Below are 22,264 nucleotides of genomic sequence, written 5' to 3'. Positions count from 1 at the left end.
GGTCACATGTGAGGCATTGCCGTACTCAGGAGAAATTGGGGCACAGATTTTGGGGTGCTTTGTCTCCTTCATTCCTTGTGAAAATGAAAAATTTTGAGCCAGAACTGCATTTTTGTGTAAAAAAAAATAATTTGTCATTTTCACTGCCCAGTTGTACCACAATTGGTGAAACCCCTGGGGGTTTGAAATGTACACTATACCCCTAGATGAATTCCCTGAGGGGTGTAGTTTGCAAAATGGGGTCACTTGTGGGGGGGTTCCTAACTTTTAGCATCTTATGGTGCCTAGAAACCTACATGGTGCCTAAAAAATAATCTCATAAAAAGGAGGCTCCAAAATCAAGTAGGTGCTCCTTCTATTATGAAGCCTGTGGTTTGGTCAACGTGCACACTAGGGCCACATATAGGATATTTATGAAAACAAAAGAATTGGGGGAATCAATTTTTAGTCACATTTCTCTAGTAAAATCTACTGTGTTCCTTAGAAAAATGTATTAAAATTGCAAATCTGCAAAAAAAATGAAATTTTGAAATTTCACCTACACTTTGTTTTAATTCCTGTGAAACACCTAAAGGGTTAACAAACTTCCAAAATGCTGTTTTGAATACTGTGAGGGGTGCAGTTTTTGAAATGGCATCATTTATGGGGGTGTCTCACATACAAGTCCCTCAAAGTCACATCAGAACTGAACTGGTCCCTAAAAAAAAAATCAGCGTTTGAAATTTTCTTGAAAATTTGCTATTCATATTGTAAGCCTCCTAGTGTCCAAAAAAATTAAAAGGAAGTTGAAATAATGATGGAAACATAAAGTAGACATATGGTCTATGTTAGTTATTAACTATTTTGAGTGGTATGATTATTTGTCTCACAAGCAGAAAATTTAACATTTTGCAAATTGCTAAATTTTCCATTTTTTTACGACATTTTGGTATTTTTCACAAAAAAAACACAGACTGTATCGACCCAAATTTACCACTAATTTGAAGTACAATGTGTCACGAGAAAACAATCTAAAAATCACTGGGATAAGTAAAAGCAAAAAAAAAAAGTTATCCCCACTTAAGTGATACATGTCAGATTTAAAAAAAAAAAGGGCTCTGTCAGGAAGGCAAAAACATGCTGCGTCAGGAAGGGGTTAATATGTTCTCACTGGAGAACACTGGCCCTGACAGATTGCTCAGCACACACATTGCTGTGCAGTGCTGAGCGATCCGCTTTGAGCGGGTTTACTAGTTTAATTTATTGTGTGTAGGATGCATATACTTGTATATTAGTACATTATAATAGCTTAAGCTGGCATTATACACATCGGTTTATCGGTTTTTCTTGCTTTAGAAGATTCTCTCTCCCCCTCTCTCCCCCCCCCCCCCCCCCCCCCTAGACCAGGGGTGGGGAACCTTTTTGGGGCCAAGGGCTGTTTGTATTGGAGGAAAATGCCTCGGGGGATATATATATATATATATATATATATATAAGAATTACATTATGATTAATTAATCAATTATTTTTTTATTTATTATTTTTTTATTAATTAATTTTCTATGTATCATGAAATTAATTATGTATTCCCCTATATATGGATTAACTGATGGATCAACTTCATTAATTGATGTATAATTTTGTATGTAATTTTTTATACAAATTATATATATATATATATATATATATATATATATATATATATATATATATATATATATATATATATATATATATATATATATAGTCTGTGTATATTAAACATTGTAATAGCAGATGTGTGACCCCAAGCATGTTCTGATGTCACATAATACTTATACTTCTATGTAATAAATAAAGACACGGAGACTTGAATTTGGCAGAACAGTTGTTAGCTGAATTTTATTTAGAAAGAATTTTTATGCTAATTTTTGTTATTAATTTGTTTGTTTATTTTATATTTATTTTTATATTATTTTTATATTTTTAATGGTGGCCCAGAAAAGAGCGGCTTTTAACTAAGCTCCACCCAACTCCCATGCGTAATCAATCTAACATAGAAAGCGGTATCCACTCAACCCACAGCACTGGCTGCCACTCCTCCGAGTGGGTTCGCCATCCCCGGTCGGGTAATCTAGCGAAGGCCTAAGCCAAATGAGAGGCGAGCGCACCGCAACATGACCAAATACGCAATAACATAACTTGATAAACCTCTTGAATCAATAACTTGCCGCTCTTTCCCGCCAACGCGGGGCCTCTGCCCAGAGGCCCCCGCCCGCCACCTGCTACAGGACCGAACCTACAACTGCAAGCAAGTCCTCGATGAACCAATACAGACCCTCCTTAACTAGATGAATCCCATCAGGCCTAAAGAGCTGATGATGCCTGAACTTTATACGTTCGTGTGGTACCACAGCCCCCCCAGATCCGATCACCCATTTAGCAACAGCTGAATTCAATTTCTTCCTGGCCTCATCTATGGCCCTACAGTCTCTCGCACCTCTCCAACACAACCGGGGGACCACAAAGGACCAGATCAGGGTGCATCTAGGCCAGGCACCCTTAATGGCAGCCAGGTCATCAATAATCAGGGCCCGCAACTGCAATTGGGACATTTTCCCAAGATCGTTACCACCAAGGTGTATCACCAATATTTCTGGCAAGCCAAACCACTTCACCTTCATCAGTAGGAATGCCCTTAGCTCGCGCCAGGACATTCCTCTCACGCCCATCCACCTCACCAAATGACCAAAATCACATGCGGGGCCCTCGCCTGCAGTTATCAACCTGGCCGCCCAATGCACAAAGGAGTGCCCAACTATCCATACTCTGCATGCATCGTAGCCCACACCTATAAAGAAGGAGATGTTACATCAGTTAGAGCCTGCCTCTAGTATTCCGGAACATAAATTCACTAATTTTAGAAGGGTCTGCCAAAAGAAAAAAAGAATTTGGTGGTTGCTGCACAATTTGGTGCTGAAATGCTTCAATGCCAATTGAAGCCACTCCTGGACACAGAAGGGAAGCCACAAACAAAGGGAGGAATGGGTTTGGATGGGAGTTTGGAAAACAAGGGATTACTCGGCCGGAGGAAAAAACGTCTGAACCTGCTGAGGGACTCTTAATTGAAGCCGAATTAGCCGAATCAGAAATAGCCGAATTCAGTCCGTCAGTTCAGGTAAAAAAGCGTGAAAACTCCGGACGCTGGCCCAACAACAGAGCGTGGCTAATCCCCGAGTAGGAAACAATCGGGCAGGGGTAACATAGGAGTACAACCAAACAGCTGGAAACCATACATGCACAGACAGTTTAGGGCAGGAGGTGAGGCCTAATATACTTTCTGTATGTCGCTGAGCGCCAACGCCCTAGCCTCTTAATTTCCTTAACTGACCGCTCAGCGCTAGCAGCAGATGTTGCAGCTCCAATTCTGAAGGAGTGGGTGCCAAATTCCCCTGGCGACAGACCCAGGCTACCCAACCATTTCCTGAGCATCCAGGTAAATTGATATCTAGTCAAGGGAGACCCATCGTAATGTGCCAACCATGACTTAGCCCCTGCTGGTCGTACCAGTGTATAACGCTCGGCCATTGCCACCGGACAAGCTGACTTGGGTATAACAGAGCCTATATGCACCCACGTCCCTCTCGCTGCTTGGTCAGTTTTGGATCGTCTAATCCTGCACCAAAGAGACCCTGCATCTATGCGAATGTCTGTGTATAACAGCGCAGCAACTTTAACTTTCGATGCCGAAACCAGCTCTAATATTCTAAAAGCCCCATGGAAGGCCATGGAAAAGGCTAAACTGAACAGTAACGTCTCAAACTCGGAGTCCGCAAACAAACTAATTTTATCCAACAAGGATAACAAAAGAGGGAAGCTAATGGGGCGTCTACAATCGGGAGCTACAGGAGCAATGCGAGCCCAACCCTTCAAGGCCCTACGCACTAGGAAGCACTTTGTAAAATCATGCTTCCCTTTCAGCTGCGCAAAAAATGATATTCCTGCCAGGTACCGCGCTGCGACAGCTCTGGATTTTCCTGCCTTGTACAGCCCCCAGACAAAAGATAGGAATAGCTTGTTACCACGCATACCTGGCTGTGCCGACCCTCCAGAAAAAGCCTCCCATTCCGACCAAGCCTGGCGGTATGTTCTAAGAGTAGCCGGCGCTACCGATAATTCCGCTAGCCCCTCCAGTCCGGGCTGATGACCTGCCAAATATAAACCGGGCACGAGACCCCAACAACGTCAGCATCAGGCGCCAGCTCTCTAAAGCGTTCCCACTGAAATCGCGAAAGCGCGTCAGCTACTCCGTTCTGAGTGCCCGGGACATGCCTAGCTCTAAAGAGGATGTTAAAACGTAGACATTGCAGGAATAGCTGTGCCAACACTCTTAGCACTAAAGGCGACTTGGCTTTTTGGTTGTTAATCGCATGCACTGTGCTGTAGTTGTCGCACCAAAAGAGTACACTGCGATTAGCAAGCCGTGCGCCCCAGATTTCCATTGCCACCATGATCGGGAACAGCTCAAGAAGCAACATGTCCTTCGTGAGGCCCTTAGCAGACCACGAAGAGGGCCATGTCTGTGCGCACCAACTACCGTCCAAAAAGCATCCAAAACCCGTCGCGCCAGCAGCATCAGTAAATAGCTGCAGGGAGCAATTGTCAACCACGGGGGCCAGCCAGATACGGATGCCGTTGAAGTCCTCCAAAAAGGTTGACCAGACAGCTAGGTCGCGCCTGATCTCAGCGGATAATCGCACCAGATGGTGAGCTCTGGCGACTCCAGAGGTTGCTCTCTCTAGCTTCCTACAGAACAGCCTACCCATTGGGATGACTCTACAGGCAAAGTTAAGCTGGCCTAGTAGCGACTGAGCCTGGCGCAACGTAATCTTACGAGAATCGCAGCAAGTGTCAATGACTCCTTTCAGCTTGGTAACTTTCTCCAGAGGTAAACAGCAGTGCCCTAAAACTGTGTCTATCTGGATCCCCAGGAACGACAGGCAGGTCATAGGGCCCTCGGTTTTGTCTTCCGCAATTGGCACCCCAAACTGCGAGAAGACAGAACGAACCGTCTCTAGCAATACAGCGCAGCTCTTGGAACCGGCAGGGCCAACGCAAAGGAAATCATCCAGGTAGTGAGCGATCCCGCCCATTCCTGATGATTTTTCCACGCACCAATGCAAAAAGCTACTGAACTTCTCGAAAAAAGCACAGGATACGGAGCACCCCATCGGCAAACACTTGTCGATGAAGTACTCCTCACCTATGCGGAAGCCCATGTACCTAAAAGCATCGGGGTGCAAGGGCATGAGACGAAATGCCGATTCAATATCGACCTTCGCCATCAGTGCCCCCGCACCGTTGGCCCGGACCATCTCTAGTGCGTCATCAAACGACTGATAGGTCACTGAACAGAATTCCTCCGGGATGGCATCGTTAACCGAAGAGCCTGCTGGATAAGAAAGGTGCTGGATAAGTCTGTACTTACCAGGAACTTTCTTTGGCACTACCCCAACGGGGGATAGAATTAGATTGGGCAGGGGAGAAGCAGGGAAGGGCCCGGCCATGCGACCTAAACGCAGCTCGGTGTCAACCTTGTCCCTTAAAACTGAGGACAAGGCGCGAGCAGACTGAAGATTTCTAAACTTCCCCCCAACCACTTCGCTCTGTATAGGGAGGTGAAAACCTTCAGTAAAACCTTGTAACAGAAAAACAGCAGACTCTTTGTCCGGGTATTGGCGGAGCCATGGTGACATGGCTTCCACCCTTACCGGAGTAAAGGCTCTATCTAGGGTTGCCTGACGCGGAGGGCCTTGGTGCTGCCGAGGCAAACGCCCCTCGAGAGGGGCGGCCACCTCGAAAGCAGTTAAATGCAGGATGATTCCCTGAACAGTTGATGCAGACATGCTTGTATCGGCACCGCTGTCCCTGATTGCAGAAGGAATTATTAAAGCCATAGCATTTGCCTTTGGCAGCACCTGGTGTAAAGGACCTCCCGCCCGTAGGGAAACGCTTTGGCCCGGCCGTGTCACTCCCTGTGGGACGCTGAGTCACCGTTGCGGCAGGGGTAGCGGCGACAACAGCTCGCGTGCTCTCCACCGCCTCTACGGGAGTCCTGGTGAGGGCCATCCAGACTTCAACGTCCTTACACCCAAAATCTATGATATGTAAGCAGTCCTGCTTGCGGCGGAACTGCTCATCATATGTCCTCCACGCTACCCCACCATATGTGCGTCTCATCTCGTGTACCATGTGAATGTATCTAATGATGTTCATATGTTCACGTGGCCTATCCTCCAGATAACATGCGGAGAAAACGCAGAATCCCGCCAGCCAATTATCATAAGAGCGGAAAGCCTCCGCTCCAATACCTCCCTTTGCCTTAGCAGCTTTGTAGGCTTTTTTGGACTCGTCAGTTAGGCTGAACAAGTCCACGAATTCTCCTTTTTGAATTTTGGCCCAACAGCTTTCCCTAAGACCCCGAAGCACGGCAGTGTAGTCACAGTGCACGACCCCAGGAAGATTGCGGCGCTTGCGTTCCCTCTTAGTAATTGATGCTGCACGCTTACGCTTGCGACTAAGCGCCTGCCGACCCGCCTCCTTTTTAGCATATTTGGCTGCCCGCTTGCGCGCCTTCTTAGTACTGCCTACCTCAGACCCACCAGCAGATGAGGAGGAGGAGGAAGAGGAAAAACGACTAGAGCCAGACCCCACCGTGGATGAATACGCCACTGAACCGGCCCCCTCATCTGTATTCTCCTCACCTGTAGACTCAGGCTGTGCCGCCCAGGTGTCGTCATCTGTGTCATCCTCCAAATCAGCCTCTCCTTCGTCCGCAGGGTCAGCTTCTCTCTCATCAGGATCTGAGGAAACAACAGACAAAGGCCTGGCGGGCCTTTCTGCCCTGCTCCGGCCCGACCTGCGGCCGCTAGAAGCAATGTTAACATCCTGCCCGCGAGAAGACCTAGGCCTGGAACCGCGCCCTGAGGGGCTGATGTTTCTAAAAGCCCTGACAAATTCCGCACAACCAGGAATGGCTTGCCCCCTAGCAGAAGATCTGCGGTTGGCAGACCGTGATGAAACGGCCTCCTCAGGACCCTCCTCTATCAAAGGAGCCAGAGCCCCTGCCATTGACGATAATGCTGCAGATAATAAAGCCGGATCAAATGCAGCAGGGGAAGGCCTGCGTGCCCTGCTGGGCCCCCTTGTGGGATCCCTGTCCCTGCTAACACTCCTGGGCAACCTACTACTCCTAGTGCTACTGCTACCCCTCGATCTAGAGGGAGCCTGTGTCCCCTCTTCTTCATTATGACTCTGCCTCTCCCATGACGGCCTATAGCCGTACATGGGGGTCTCAGGATCAGGGGAAGGAGAAATGCCCCTCTCAGACTCTCCTGATCCTCCCTCTGGCCCTGTGTCAGTGTTTTCCGACACCCCCCTGCGACCTCCCGGGGGCCTAGGCCCGGGCGCCATGTTGCGTGCTCGCGCTGAGCTGCGTAATGGCCGCCGGTCTGGGCTAGCCATCACGCTAGCTTCAGCGGCGCTGCTCCTATCTCTGCCGCCTCCCGCGCCCCCCGTCCCGCGAGCAGCGCGGCGGGCGCCGTCCACAGACCTGCGCCCGCCGCGTGATGCTGTTCTGCCGCGCCTGGCCGGCTGCACGCGCAGCGGGACACCGTCATCATCCGGCACCCGCTGCGCTGCAGGCGCGGCCTCTCCCCGAGCGCCCTGCTGCAGTGCCTAGGCGTCCCCTACCGCGCCCGGACGCCTGGAAAGCCTGGGGGAAGCTGCTCTCCACCAGCGCCATGCCGCGGCGGGCGCTTGCTGAACCGTCACGCCCGCCGCGCGACGCCCTCCGCCCGCTAGCCGCCGACAGCTCCAAGTCAGGGAGCGCAGGGACCGCAGCGTCAGCCACGCTGCCCCTACGCCCTCCCCCGGAGCCACCAGCGGCACACAGAGCAGAGTTGTCTGCATGAGGTGAGGACGCAGCCCCCCTCCCTGAACCCAAGGCCTCCGCAAAGCGGGCAGGCGGCCTAACAGCACGCCTTGAGCGACTGGGGGCAGAGCGGGACATGTTCCTGACTAAAGGGGGGCACAGAACTAGGGGTGAATTTTAATCTAACTGGGCCTAACCTGCAGAGCAGCAAAAACGTGTACTCACTCAGAAAATTTTCTGGAAGAAGAGGAAGACTCCTCCTTCTCCCAGAGTAATGATTAGAGCCAACAACCCAAATTCAAGACAGCCATAGGCTCTCCATGTCACATGACCTCTTAGGTCACACCCAGCTATCATGTTTAATCTCCTCCATGACTATGCAGCCATTACGTTTTTCATTATGCATATAATTAATTTAATTTATGTATTATTAAGATTTATATTGTTTTATATGGAATTGATGTACCACCTATATTTGTAAAGCTATGACTGAAATTTTGCAATTGACTAATTCATATCACTGATAAATATCACATTATCATTTTTAAAAAATATGGTGCCCCGTTCCCACTGATACTAGGTAAAAATGCACTTAAGCCCTTTAAGATAACACTCATAGAAGCTAGGTATGAGAGAAACGTCTCCAATAATAGCAGGAGGAACATATAGAAAGTATGAACTGTCCCCTGATGACGCGCATCTGAAATAACCGGCGGATCGTACACTTCCGCAAAGAACTTCCTGGTTAAAGATGGCGGTGCGTTCCACTCCGCATCAAGTGGAACGCAAACCGCTTATTAAACCAAATAAGACATTTAAGAAAACTCTTTCAAGAAAAATTAAAACAGAGAAGATGCGCACTTAGTAGTGGTTCCCTCACCCCTAAATATACGATTTTAAGACACGGTTGAAGCCCTAAAAAAGAACTGGGAAAAATAATGAAACGCAATGCACTATGGGGCGTTTTTTTGAAAACACACGTTTATATTTGCATTTATGAATAAGAATAAAAATAAAATCACCAGCCCACACACAAAAGTCTATTCACATACTAAGTTAATACATAAGGAAAAAAACATATATAAATATAAATACTAATAAAAAATAAAATCACTTGAATTGATTGGACAAAGAGAAATTATGTCATAGTCAGTCCCTATATATACCCAGAGCAAGCCAGCATTCACTCACTTGCTGCTTGGATCTCTAGGAGAACACACATGTCCCACACCTAAGGGTAAGATACATAATTAATTTTTTTCTATTTTCTTAATTTTTTAATCTTAAGTGAATTGCAAAGCGCAGTACCAGCTAAAGATAAAATCTCATGTTATATGTATGTATATCTCTTGTCAGGATCTTTGCTACAAAAAAAGTCCATGACCACAGAAATTTATGGTTGAAAATTCTGAGTAAATGGATCTAATTATTTTATGGATCTAATACATTCCTATTTTTAATATTGGACATGCTCCCTACTAAGCTCTAGGAGGTATGAAGTAAAGAAAATGTCCATTTTTTTAGATCCAAATAGGATACTACTATACCTGTATAATTAAAAATGAACCCCCCATTATGTTTTCTTTAGAAAGTCCACTGTAATTTAAAGATATTCTTCTGAAAGAAATTCACTATTTCATCTAATGTCTATATACAGATAAGGTATGTACAACAAACAACCAGATCATATTTATATATATGTGTATATGTGTGTGTACACGTATGTGTGTTTACATATACATATGCATATGTGTAATTATATGTATACCATTTTAACACCTAAAAAGAATTATTTTTGTGTAAACCCACCAGGTTCTATCTGGGTAAAAAAAAACATTGGGCCTACACAGATAAACTCTATCTCATCCATTGTCAAATAAGACCTGACTCTGAAGGGTATTAAACATTACATTCCTAGTAAAAAGGTATTTACCATATATGAAAAACCAAATGTACAATTATGTTTACAAAAACTCTAGAAAATTCTAAAAAGAAAAGGTCTAACAAACCTATTGATGAACAAACTATCCTAAATTGACTATCCATAAGCCTGTTCCTCCTATCCATCTATATATCTTCATAACTGTAATTTTATGTATATAGATATAGATATATATTATATAGCGAGCAGCACTCCTTCTCCAATTCATCAGCCGGGTGCCTTCCAGGTATCCCAAGGCAGGGATCCACATATACTTTCCACAGATCGGGCGGCACTCACAACAGCAAAAGAAATAGTCGACAGCCTCTATGTCGTCATCAACGTTTCGAGATTTTATTTCTTATCTCTTCATCCTGATGAAGAGATAAGAAATAAAATCTCGAAACGTTGATGACGACATAGAGGCTGTCGACTATTTCTTTTGCTGTTGTGAGTGCCGCCCGATCTGTGGAAAGTGTATATATATATATATATATATATATATATATATATATATATATATATATATATATATATATATATATATATATATATATATATATATATATATATATATATATATATATATATATAACAAATTTTTCATGTAAAAAGTTTTTTTATATGTATGTAATGTCCTGAAAAATGATTGTATGTATACTTTTATAGATCACAAACCCCTGATGAAGCTTCTTACCGAGGCGAAACGCGTTGGGTATTAGATCATGTTTTCAAAATAAAAAGAAAAATTTCTTCAAAAGAACTACTTCGGAAGTGTATTTTATTCAATTTTATTATTGTACTATTGTTTTATTGTATATTTTATTACATATGGACATTACAAAAATAGGGCGCTGAAGACACTATTGTTTGGTATAGAAGGTGTTACAATCCCTACTAGTAGGGGATTGAGTGTTAACAGCGACCAGTAAAAGTATAAACTAATAGCGCAACTTTAGAGATTTTTGTATATATATATATATATATATATATATATATATATATATATATATATATATATATATATATATATATATATATATATATATATATATATATATATATATATATATATATATATATATATATATATATATATATATATAGCACCTTGATAAAGTGGCGACACAGCCACGAAACGTTGGGATACTACTGCCTCTGTGTGTTTATTCCTTTACCGCGAGTGCCACCGTCCCCCCCACGCTGTACATCCTTGTCTCCACACCGGAGCCAAGTTAAGGAGGGCACCGCTGTTCTTCACTGCATCCCTGCTGGGATTTGTGCATCTTTTGGAGTGCCGCCCCAATAAATATATATATATATATATATATATATATATATATATATATATATATATATATATTTTTTTTTTTTTTATTATTATAAAAAACACACTTTTGCCCTGCGGAAGCCGTCCCACACTCTGGCAGCTGCTGCAGTTTAAGTCTGGTCTGTGTGGTCCGGTGGCCGTGTCTGCACACTGCATATGAATGCAGGGATAATATGATGACACTGCTTGTGTCTTCACTATTATCAAGCACCTCAGATACTTTCTCCTATAAACGCACTGCATTGAAATGTCCTCAAAGCAAATGAGCACAGGTGGCGCTACAAATCCACATGAAATACTGAGACACCGGTAACACATTGATACATGTTTAGTGGAATATGACTGACCAGCATAAAACGAACAACTTGTGCCATCTATTAATAACTTCAGCTAGTCATTGTGAATGTGGGATAAAGGTGAAGATGGAAGTGACCTTGTGCCGTTATAAAATCACATGCAAACAAGTCACATGATTTATAATAAATGGCATAATGCCCGCTAAATGGATACTTTTCTGGTTGGTATACACTGTAATTAACTTACATTCTTGATTCCATATTTAAAAAGTTACTTAACGACTAGTTGACCAGAGACAGTTTGTACCTTTATGTTAATGTTAAGTGCAACCAACATTTTTCCAGAATAAATAAAAAAAACACTTTATATTGGCTTGCTGGACATTGGATATTGGGCGGCCAGTTCTAGTTTAGCACAGATCGCTCAGCACACATGGGCTACACACATGCTTATGTACCAGCTATGTGTGCGTACCAGTGTTTGTCAATCTGACTAGATTTTGACAGCATGCATTCACGATCTACTCTGGCAATGGCGACGCGTGGATTCGCACATCACCGTCGCTCGGGGGCATACACACCGAGCGATCTGTGCTTAATTTCTAAGTGAACTGGACAGATCGCTTAGAAACAGGGCTGATAAATCGCTCCATGTATATGGCCTTAAAAAAACTGGGTATACAGCTAAACAATACAACGTTTACACTACTATCCGATGGAATGATAATTTAGCTACTTGTTTCCTAGCACGGCCACAATCGCGGGCATCGTGTACCTTTAAGTTAAGGTACACGATGCCCGCGATGGACCCGATTTCCTTTGAAATCAGGTCCATTTTGCCGGCAAAGGAAAAATCGAGGGCATTGCGTTGGTCGCGACCATTAACATGGCCCCCGACGCGACTGACGCGATGCCCCCGATTTTGCCATAGGCTTCAATGTTAAAATATTTTTAACATTGAAATCGGGAGCATCGGGTCGGTCTTGTGCCATTATAATGGCACAAGATGAGATGGACTTGATTAAGTCCATTTTACATAGGGAACAATGTGAAATGGGGCAATGTGACCCATTTCACATTGTATATGGCCCCGTCATGGGTTACGCAAGCCCATTGTGAGCGTCACCCCACGATTGACACCAACCCGAAGCGTGGCGAGCGCAGCGAGCCCGCGAGGGGCGGCGGTGCGCGTCCTCCGACCTTTTCATACCCCTACGATCCACGTCGTTGTGGAGTTGAGAATATAAAGTGTGGCGAGCGCAGCGAGGGGACGCGTATACCTGTGAAGTTATACGCGTCCGCTCGCCACGCTTCGGTATCGGTGGCTCGCCACACTTTATATTCTCAACTCCACGCCGACGTGGATAGTAGGGGTATGAAAAGGTTGGAGGACGCGCACCGCCGCCGCTCGCCACGCTTTGGGTTGGCGTCAAGGGTTAAAATTGGGGGTCTGGGGAATAGTTTACATTGAATCCAATGTAAAATAGGGTCCCAGGGACCCTATTCACATTTGATTCTATGTAAAAATCGGGTCGATCGCAAAAACAACAAAAACAAACAAACAAAAAAAACCACACACGTTCCTTCTAGGCCTTACCCAATAACAGAAACGAGAAAACCCACTGAGACACAGCAGCAGTCTGCAACCTCCGAGCCAGAGGGATGTTCAGAGGCGCAAATTCCACCTTCATCCTTATTCTAATATGTTCTTTGTAGAGGAAACTCTAGTTCCCAACACTCTGAGGAGAAATAAGTTTCAGTCAGAAGATTCAAGTAACAGTTAAATTGTTACTACCACCAGCAGGTTCTGGATTGTTTACTATGCGCACAACGTCATATGTCAATCTGTCTGAAGTACTCCTGTTTGATCAACTGATCAGCTTGCCCACTCGTCAGTTCGTCCCAGTTGCTCCGGAGGAAAGATAAGTGTTGGTGCCCTCCTACAGAGATTACGAAGCTGGTGGGGTGACTGCACCCCTTGTGTCGCCACTGCTTATGGCACTTGGCTCAGCCCCCATGTAACACATCAGTACACTGATTCATTGAAGGAGAGGTGCCCCCTTCACGGCAGGAGCCTGACAGCAGCCGACTTCATGGTCTCGGACTGTTGCTCTACTGTCACTTGTAGTCATGTCGCATGTTACCAGAGTGCAAAACTATAACTGGGCACACACAAGCAGAGATGGCCACCTGAGCAGAGATGCCTTCTACAGGAGCAGCTTAATTGCAGCCACTGCAAGTCATGCAACAGAGCTCAAATAAGTACTGTGCTGGCCCATTCCTTGAGTGCCAGATGTCATGATGTTGCATGCATAGTGTCATTGTACGCAGAGGGGGTGAGCCTGGAACCAACCATAAATGCATTGCTGATCTGTGCATCCCAAGAAAGCCCTGCACAGGCTGCAGAGTGACTCTAGACCTTATGGACCTGGCTATAACGTGAGCTACTAGATTACAGGTTCTTTATTGCAGTCAATACATGATCTAATATACAGCAAGAGAATAGTCTTCTGCAGATCTTTTAAAAGAGTTGCCCCAAAACAATGTGATTTAGATGAGAATTTTATTCGAGCACATGCAGATTGCTTCACACACAGGTCTTGTAACAGCAATATCATTTCTTGTGGACAGCATTAGTGCAATGTGTTTTCTGTAGAGCAGTGATTTTCAACCTTTTTACCTTGCGGCACACTAAATAAGTTTAAAAAATTCCCAAGGCACACTATGATCCCCACAGAGCAAAACACATTGGCCCCCACAGGTAACAAAAATAAAAGACATTGGCCCTTTACATGAAAAGAAGAGACCAGATTAACTGGTGGTGGCTGTAAACTGGTTTGGGAATCTCTATATCTGGGGGCACACTTGAGAACAGCTCAAGGCACACTAGTGTGCCACGGCACAGTGGTTGAAAAACACTGCTGTAGATGAAAGAGGGTTTATTATTGGAAAACAGATATAATAATGTAGTATTATGTGTTCCTGCATGACACAAAATAAATATGAAGATACACTTTGTTATATAACAAATGCATTTACAGTTCTTTATAACTACTAATGCAGGACAATATGGAACAAATTGTGCTTATTTCATAGTTCCATTAAGTCATCACCTGCAGTCTGGAGACTCACTTTGTACTTTTACACAGACAAACAATTAAACAGAAGGAAAATAATAGTGTTAATTTTAGCACACGCTATCTTTGAAAACCCATGCAGTTCCTCTTCCCTGCCTGGGGTGTCGCTGTCTGCTGTAGTGCTTCTAGCACAGTGTGGTCTGTATTTCACCACCGATATGCAAACCAGACCTGTGCTGTAACCACCACAGCAGACAGCGACACCCCAGGCAGGGAAGAGGAATTGCATGGGTTTTCAAAAATAGCGGGTGCTAGAATGAACATTAAATAAGAAAATACTCACAGGCTGTGTATACAGCTTGTGATGTCAATGTGTGCCCCCTGTGAGTCACAGGGGGCACACATTGGCATCACAAGCTGTATACACACCATGCGACACGTACTGTGTTTTCTACCGATATGGACTATATAGTGGTAGTTCAGATCGATAACAATATGCCCCAATATACTTGCAATGGGCTGGGAACACAACACTGGAAACCTCTCACATGCGGTCCTTAAAGCTGCAGATTTTCAATAGCACAAATGTCATGACATTTTACTCATGTTTCTAATTGATTTTGCACTATAACCACTAGAGGGCGCACGATGGAGCTATACCAGTGGTTCCCAAACTTTTTTGGTTTAAGGCACCCTCTGGGTCTCCATGATTTCATCAAGGCACCCTTAACCCAAAATAATTACTGAAGTGTCCCTTTTTTAAAGTTTTTGCTTATTTAAAGCAAAGTCGCAGCCCCATTTTCGTTGGGGCAGGTGAAGCAAATCTTTGATAAGCCGCAGCTCATACTGGTGAGACTATTACCTCTGTAGTGCCATTTACATATAATCACCCCTTTAGTACCAGTAATACACATAATAACCCCTGTAGTTTCACTTGTACACAATACACCCTGTAGTGACACTTATACACTGTTGACTGTTTGGAAACAATGGGCTCGGTGCCAGTCTACACATAGGGACCGTTCCATCCTATACACAGAGGGGGCAGTGCCGGCCTATAATAGGTTGCAAGTAGACACTCACCCCTTGGGACCGGGCACTCCTCCCTTACACCCAGCAACCACCCTCTTACACCCATACCTCAGCCCTGTACCATGCCCCCTACCTCACACACAAATCCATACCTTCTACCCTCTCTGGCACAGCCTTACCCTAGCCCTGCACCCCCCCTCACACACCCATACCCATGCTTAGCACCCAGCACCCTCCCTCACACACCCAAAGCCAAGCCCTGCACCCAGCACCCTCCCTCACACAGACATACACACACACCCAAAGCCCAGCCCTACCATAGTCACCTGTATTATTTCAGCACTGGTAGTACTGTAGCAGCTGCAGCAAGAGCAGTATGGTGGAGTCTGCCAGGGCCAAGTTCTGAGTAGGAGGCAGGGTGCTGGCAGGGGGTGGGCTGCAGGCTGGCATCTGAGTGCAGACTGCAGAGCAGTCTGAGCAGCAGCAGCAGCTATGATGCAGCACCATGACAGCACGGAGGAAGCCTGGAGGCGGGCCTTGCACCCAGAGGAGAGACTGTCAGTGGTGAGGACAGACTCGCTTCCTCCTCTCTTCCCTCTCCTCCCCCACAGTAGAATGTCTGGCCGCTGGGGCACCTTCTCCCCTTTGCTCTCCCTGCCAACTGTTATATCCCTGCCGCAGAATGCGGAGAAGCGTGCGCGCAGCGGCTCACGGGGGTGCAGGCAGGGGATCTAGCTCCTCTCTGTATGTCGCTGCTGCACGCTTGCACCCGGTCACCTGTTAAATTACACCGCCCCCGACACAAGCTGACTCACACAGCACATCTGCCGACCCTGCCGTGACCATACTCCAGCCATGTGAGTGCTTCTCATTTGCACACCACCATCGGCACTGACTCACTGCTGGACCTGCTCTCCACATTAGGGCAGTTGGCCACGGCTCCCCTGTGACAGCGCTGCGGCACCCCAGGGAGCCGCGGCGCACAGTTTGGGAACCACTGAGCTATACAAATCCAGCTGGAGTCATGATTTCATCTCAAACAGGACTTTTCTCTGAGTGACCATTAGTTTGATCAGGTTTAGCCACTATGGCCGGTTTCACACACTCCGGCTCCTGCCGGACGGTGAAATCCCGCACGGCCAGGGAGCCGTGCCGCACACATTAGTTGTAAATGGACATTATGAGGGTATTTGCCAAAGCTTGGACGTTTTTTGAAAGCTACCATAAATATCCTAAATTATGCATGGATCACTATGAAAAGTTGCAGTAGACTGCGTGTAGAAAGCTGCCAACCATACAGAAAACACCCTGTGTCACTTGCACGAATCGCAGATCAGTATGGCGTATTGGGGTGCAAAATGTATTTTTTTTTTATTGTTTTTATGGACGGGGCTTGTATAACACTGTGTGGAGGCAGAACAATCACACACGGAACTTCTGAAGGGATGCAGTCATTTGGTCTACAGCATGATGTTCGACAGTCATTAGGTCGACATGGGAACAAAATAGGGGGGAAAAGCTGACTAAGAGCCTGCCTGTGTACTGTACCCCACTACACTGACTGACAGCTTCTGCCCTCTGCGCACTGACACAGCCTACCTAACAAACGACCACTGACCAGTACAATACCCAGCACACACCCCTCTGCACAACAGCCCCCCCCAACTGACTCAGACCCCTGCCAGGCAAGTAACACACCCCACAGGGACTGACTACATGGCAGAGCTGTGCGCAGCTTGGAAGCGTGACACTAAATGGCGCCGAATTCTCCGGATGCTGAGCCTTTAAAGGCTCTGCGTCTCGCGAGAATCAAACGCAAGACTTCGCCACACGGCTACACTCAGGTCTCCGAGCTAAGCTGGAATCTTGCGAGAGCGGCTTGCGGCAGGCAGTGTTCCGATTCCACGCAATCTGAACCACTCATCTCTAGTATCAATGCTTATTTCCATAAAGAGTGTAAGCTGGCGAGCAGGGCTTACCTACCTCTAGGTCTGTTGCAGTTTGTCTTCAATTATAATGCACAGCAGAATACGCAGTGCTATAAGAAACTGTTAATTGTAAAATAAATAACATTAAAAAGTTAGAAGCTGATTGGCTGGTACTTTAGCTCTCAGTTTTATCACTGTATGAGCTTTGAAGAACATCCCCCTAGCTCAGTCTCAAGTAAAAACAAACAACAATTATTTGGGTTAGGTTTCATATGGTTGTAAAAACTGGTTTAGCACTTGGGAGTCAGACCATAGCCCTCATTGAACATTATGGGGATCGTGGTCAACAGCGCTAATTAGACTTCTACAGGAAAAGTGTGTGGAAACTGTGGCATCAGCACATTAGACTATATTTATCAAAGCTCAGAAACTGACATAATCTTGAGATAACGGGGCCCATTTTTCGTCACAAATATTAAGTTTTACCTGTATGTATCAGAAATCTCTATTCCCTGCTTGGGTCCCTCCCACACCACCGCCGGCTGCATCCCCCATAGGCTACTATAGGTGATGCAAAGCTGCCCGATGTTTCAACATTGGGGGCGTCTCTTCAGGTCTCTGGGCTACCTCCGTTCTGAGCCAGTGTAGCCTAAGGGCTACATATTGCACTTCCGCCGGGACATTGCAGTCAGCGCTGATCACGCATGTGCAGACCCCCGGCAACACGTGTCGCAGGGACAGGCTGTCCATGCAAGTGCAGGATGATACACCCCCGCGACAGGATCACATTTTATGTGCGATCCTTAATAAATGGGTGTGGATCGTATTGTCGACAGTCATTAGGTCAACAGGTGTCTAGGGCGACATGGGGTTAGGTCTTTTGGACCCGAATGTCGACACAGTTGGAAGTCAACCACAGCCCCTCGCTTTGCATTCAGGCACACTATTTTATTCTCCCACCACGTCCTAGTGGATGGTAGGGCATGAAATACCGCCTGTCGGCTCAAAAGACCCATGTCGACCTAACATAGGGAAAAAAAAATAAAAAAACAAAAACACCTCACAAAACAGTGTATCTTACCTTTCTACAAAATTCTTGGTACTGGTTTCCTAGCACGGCGCCCATCAGGTCCCATCGCATACCATTACTTAAGGTATGCGATGGGCCCCAATATTCGGGTTTTAAGACCTTCATATACAATTTTAAAATTGCATCACATGCCATTACAATGGCATGCGATGCGACACGATTATACCCGATTTCCAATTGATTACAATGTTAAATGCACCCACACACCCGATTTTTTATTGTACACCCACCCTGATGGGTAATTATTATGTCAAATGCTCCCCCATTGTTAACGTCACCCCAGTAGCAACGCCAACCCAAAGCGTGGCGAGCGCAGCGAGCCCGCGAGGGGCGGCGGTACGCGTCCTCTGACGTTTTCATACCCCCACTATCCACGTCGGCATGGAGTTGATTTTAGATAGTGTGGCGAGCGCAGCGAGCCCTGCGAGGGGACACGGACTACATGTGAAGTAATCCGCATCCCCTTGCTGCGCTCACCACACTATCTAAAATCAACTCCACGCCGACGTGGATAGTGGGGGAATGAAAAGGTCGTAGGACGCGTACCGCCACGCTTCAGGTTGGCGTTGCGTTAACAATGGGGGGGCATTTGACATACTAATTACCCATCATGGTGGCTGTACAATTAAAAATCGGGTCGCATCGCATGCGAACTGATCTCATACAATTAAAATTGGTGGTGCCGTGCTAGGAAACAAGCACCAAATTTTTTTATTTATATAAAAAAAAAAAAAAAAAAAAAATATAAACACACGCTACAAAGAAACAGATAGCAACAGAAAAGGGACAGGGAAGGAGGGAATTAAGCAAGGTTAAAATACAAGTCTGTAAAGGTCACTGGCCAAAAATCATATCAGGCTTTAACACATCAAAATAGTAGAGTGTAACAATATTTTCACTCCACAATAAGTTATTGTTTAAGAAATATTTGTATGTTGCCACTGTTACTTTCATAACCATTTCTGCCCATAACTAGCCCAATATTTAAATTTGCAGAATATTTTTTTTTTTTTTTCAGTGAACAATATTGTAAAATCAAAGAATCCGACTATCATATAATGCAGGCAGCATGTAGCCCTGTATATGATGCCAGGGCAGAGTGACAGATAATACTGGGACTTGCAATATAACAGCCACAGGGAGATCAAATCTGCCCTAACAATTGTAACCTGACTGACTGCAACATTACAACTACTGCAAAGCACAGTGCAAAAATGCTCTGCTCCTGGACTTCCCTGGTAATGTAGGATTGCCATCACCTGTGGTGAGCTAGGTAATTGATAAGAAAGGTGTTTCACCACAGGTGATGGCAATCCTACATTACCAGGGAAGTCCAGGAGCAGAGTATTTTCTCCAGCATGGAGAGGGTCAGGTAGGCAAGTATGGCATAAAGGTACTTTCTATCCACATGGAAATTGGCTTTGGACACTATGATGCACTGGCAGTACTGATCAGTGATGACTGCAGATACCATGCGGTGCTTAACACTGCACTCCCCAATCTCCAGCATAAAGATACACCGCTGCAGTTTGCCAGCTGATCAGTATCACACAACTAGAACAGAAAATTTTGCTGAGGACGACGCTATTCGGATAGAGACTAGTGCAGTAACAGGGCGGCAGGGGGCACAGCCACTGGTATCACCTACTTTACTCAGTAGCAGGAAGATCCCTGGGCAGTGGGCATGTGAGCAGGCAGTTCCCGTCCTGCAGTGCTGCTGGCTGCGTAGCTGGAGTGGAGGACTTCCCTGCTTAGTCCTTGGTTGAGGTGTACATGTACTGTGCTGACATTAGACACCGGGGGAGGCGCCCGTAGGCAGACACCCAGCTGCTGCAAATGTTAACCCTTCCTGCACCGCTCAGGCGCTGCTTGCACCACTTCTGTGCTCACTGCTCAGTGCTAGGATTTCATAGTTGATAAGAAGCAGTGTTCCGGGGAGCTGAGTAATGTGTCATTCGTTACATGAGCTCAGCGCATCCTGTTGCATAATAAGGGTCTCAATTAATTGAAGAAATACAGTATCGTCTCGTGATGGCTGAGTCTCCGCTTTGCAACAGTAAAGCAGAACCAGTCACTGCCACAGGGATACAGTCACTAGGTTCAATCTAGTAGCAGTGGCGTAGCATACCTCCCAACATGACCCTCTCCAGGAGGGAATCGGTGCATCTGTCAGAATGAACTTAGGTCTACAGTCATTAGGTCGACCCCACTAGGTCGACTGGCAGGAAGGTCGACCTGACTTAAGGTCGACATGGGCCAAGGTCGACATGACTTAAGGTCGAATTTGCATAAAGGTCGACATGAGGAAGGTCGACTGGTCATAAGGTCGACATGGGTTTTTCACTGTTTTTTTATTCGAATGTCGACACAGTTGACATGGACACAGTTGGCAATGAGAATCGGACCCTCGCTTCGCTCGCAATGCTTCGGGCAGGGTGCCTCGCTGCGCTTGGCACACTATTTTATTCTCCCACCACGCCCTAGTGGATGGTAGGGCATGAAATACCGCCTGTTTCTGGACATCCCTCATAATGTATGATTACCTTCATCTGTGTAGAACAGGTTAATTGATAAGAAAGGTGCTTCAACACAGGTGCTGGCAATCATAAATTAAGAGGAAAGTCCAGAAGCAGAGCATTCTGTCCCTCCCGGAGAGGGTCATGTTGGGAGGTATGGCGTAGCCACCGTGCGGCAAACCCCACAGTGGCGGGGAGGCGCTGAGTAATGTGGGTGCCGGGGACTGCGGGAGCTATGCTGCGATCGTGGCCGGGAGCCGGGACCTACTTTGTCTGCGTCCCGGTGCTCCTAGCCTCCTCCTAGGGTTAGGTCTAAATTGTAGTGGGCTAAAGGACCTCCTGACATTACAGGGGAGGAGAGGGGGTGGAGAGAGGAGGAGCAAGTTCGGAAGAAGGGTCCCAAACGGACCCTCGCAGGCTCATTGCGCTCGCCATGCTTCGGGCACGATGGCTCTCTCCACTCGACACCTGGTTACTAGAGGCAACCAGTGGTGGCGTGGATAGTGAAAGAGCAAGCCCCCAGGCCTTGCTCCTCCCCTTGGGCGTGAAAGGTCCTTTAGCCCACCACCATAGGTGTGCGCAGCCCATTTTTTTTAGGGGGTGCACCATTGTAGTGGCATGTCCATCACCGCCTACTGGGCTTGACCATCACCACCTATTGGGCATAAATGCAAACTTATTCCACAAGGAAGACGCGCTGCAGAAATGTAAACTGTAATGCTCATTACACATAATGCCACACACTGTAATGCCCATTACACAAAATGCGACACACAGTATTGCCCATTACACATCATGCCATGCACAGCATTGCCCATTACACATAATGCCACACACCATAATGCCCATCACACATAATGTTACACACAGTAATGCCCATTTCACATAATGCCACACACCATAATGCCCATTACACATTATGCCAGGGCTTGACAAATTTTTGTAAAATACGGACACAAGGGACAGTGCGCGCCGAAGGCACGCACCAAAAATGTACACCATAATGCCTAGTACACATCACACAGCCATTGCATAGTATACCACATGCTCTAATGCCCGTTACACATTATACCACAAACCGTAATGCCCATTACACGTTGCACCTCGCACTGTGATGCCTATTACACCTCACACCATAATGCCAAATACATATTAGGCCACATACCGTAATGCCAATTACCCA

The 22,264-nt window shown here is 46.0% G+C and overlaps 1 protein-coding gene across 2 annotated transcripts in view; it reads right to left on the bottom strand.

Moving 5' to 3' along the window:
* The window catches only part of MOGAT1 (monoacylglycerol O-acyltransferase 1), a 46,075-nt gene extending 25,588 nt beyond the window's left edge, over positions 1-20,487 (bottom strand). The window contains exons 1-3 of one of the 2 annotated variants that reach the window (XM_083178079.1): positions 20,214-20,487; positions 17,531-17,595; positions 13,036-13,177 (exon numbers count right to left, since the gene is read on the bottom strand). In XM_083178079.1, the coding sequence (XP_083034205.1) occupies positions 13,036-13,129 (94 nt within the window). In that variant the 5' untranslated portion in view covers positions 13,130-13,177; positions 17,531-17,595; positions 20,214-20,487. The remainder of the gene's footprint in view (positions 1-13,035; positions 13,178-17,530; positions 17,596-20,213) is intronic. The other variant, XM_083178078.1, reaches the window with a different exon arrangement.
* Between the last annotated feature and the right edge of the window lie 1,777 nt (positions 20,488-22,264).

The sequence above is a fragment of the Crinia signifera genome, chromosome 3 (assembly GCF_055691185.1).
Source record: "Crinia signifera chromosome 3, ASM5569118v1, whole genome shotgun sequence".
NCBI classification, from domain to species: domain Eukaryota; kingdom Metazoa; phylum Chordata; class Amphibia; order Anura; family Myobatrachidae; genus Crinia; species Crinia signifera.
Note: the sequence above shows the minus strand (reverse complement) of the source record. Positions and strands in the feature narration are given on the sequence as shown.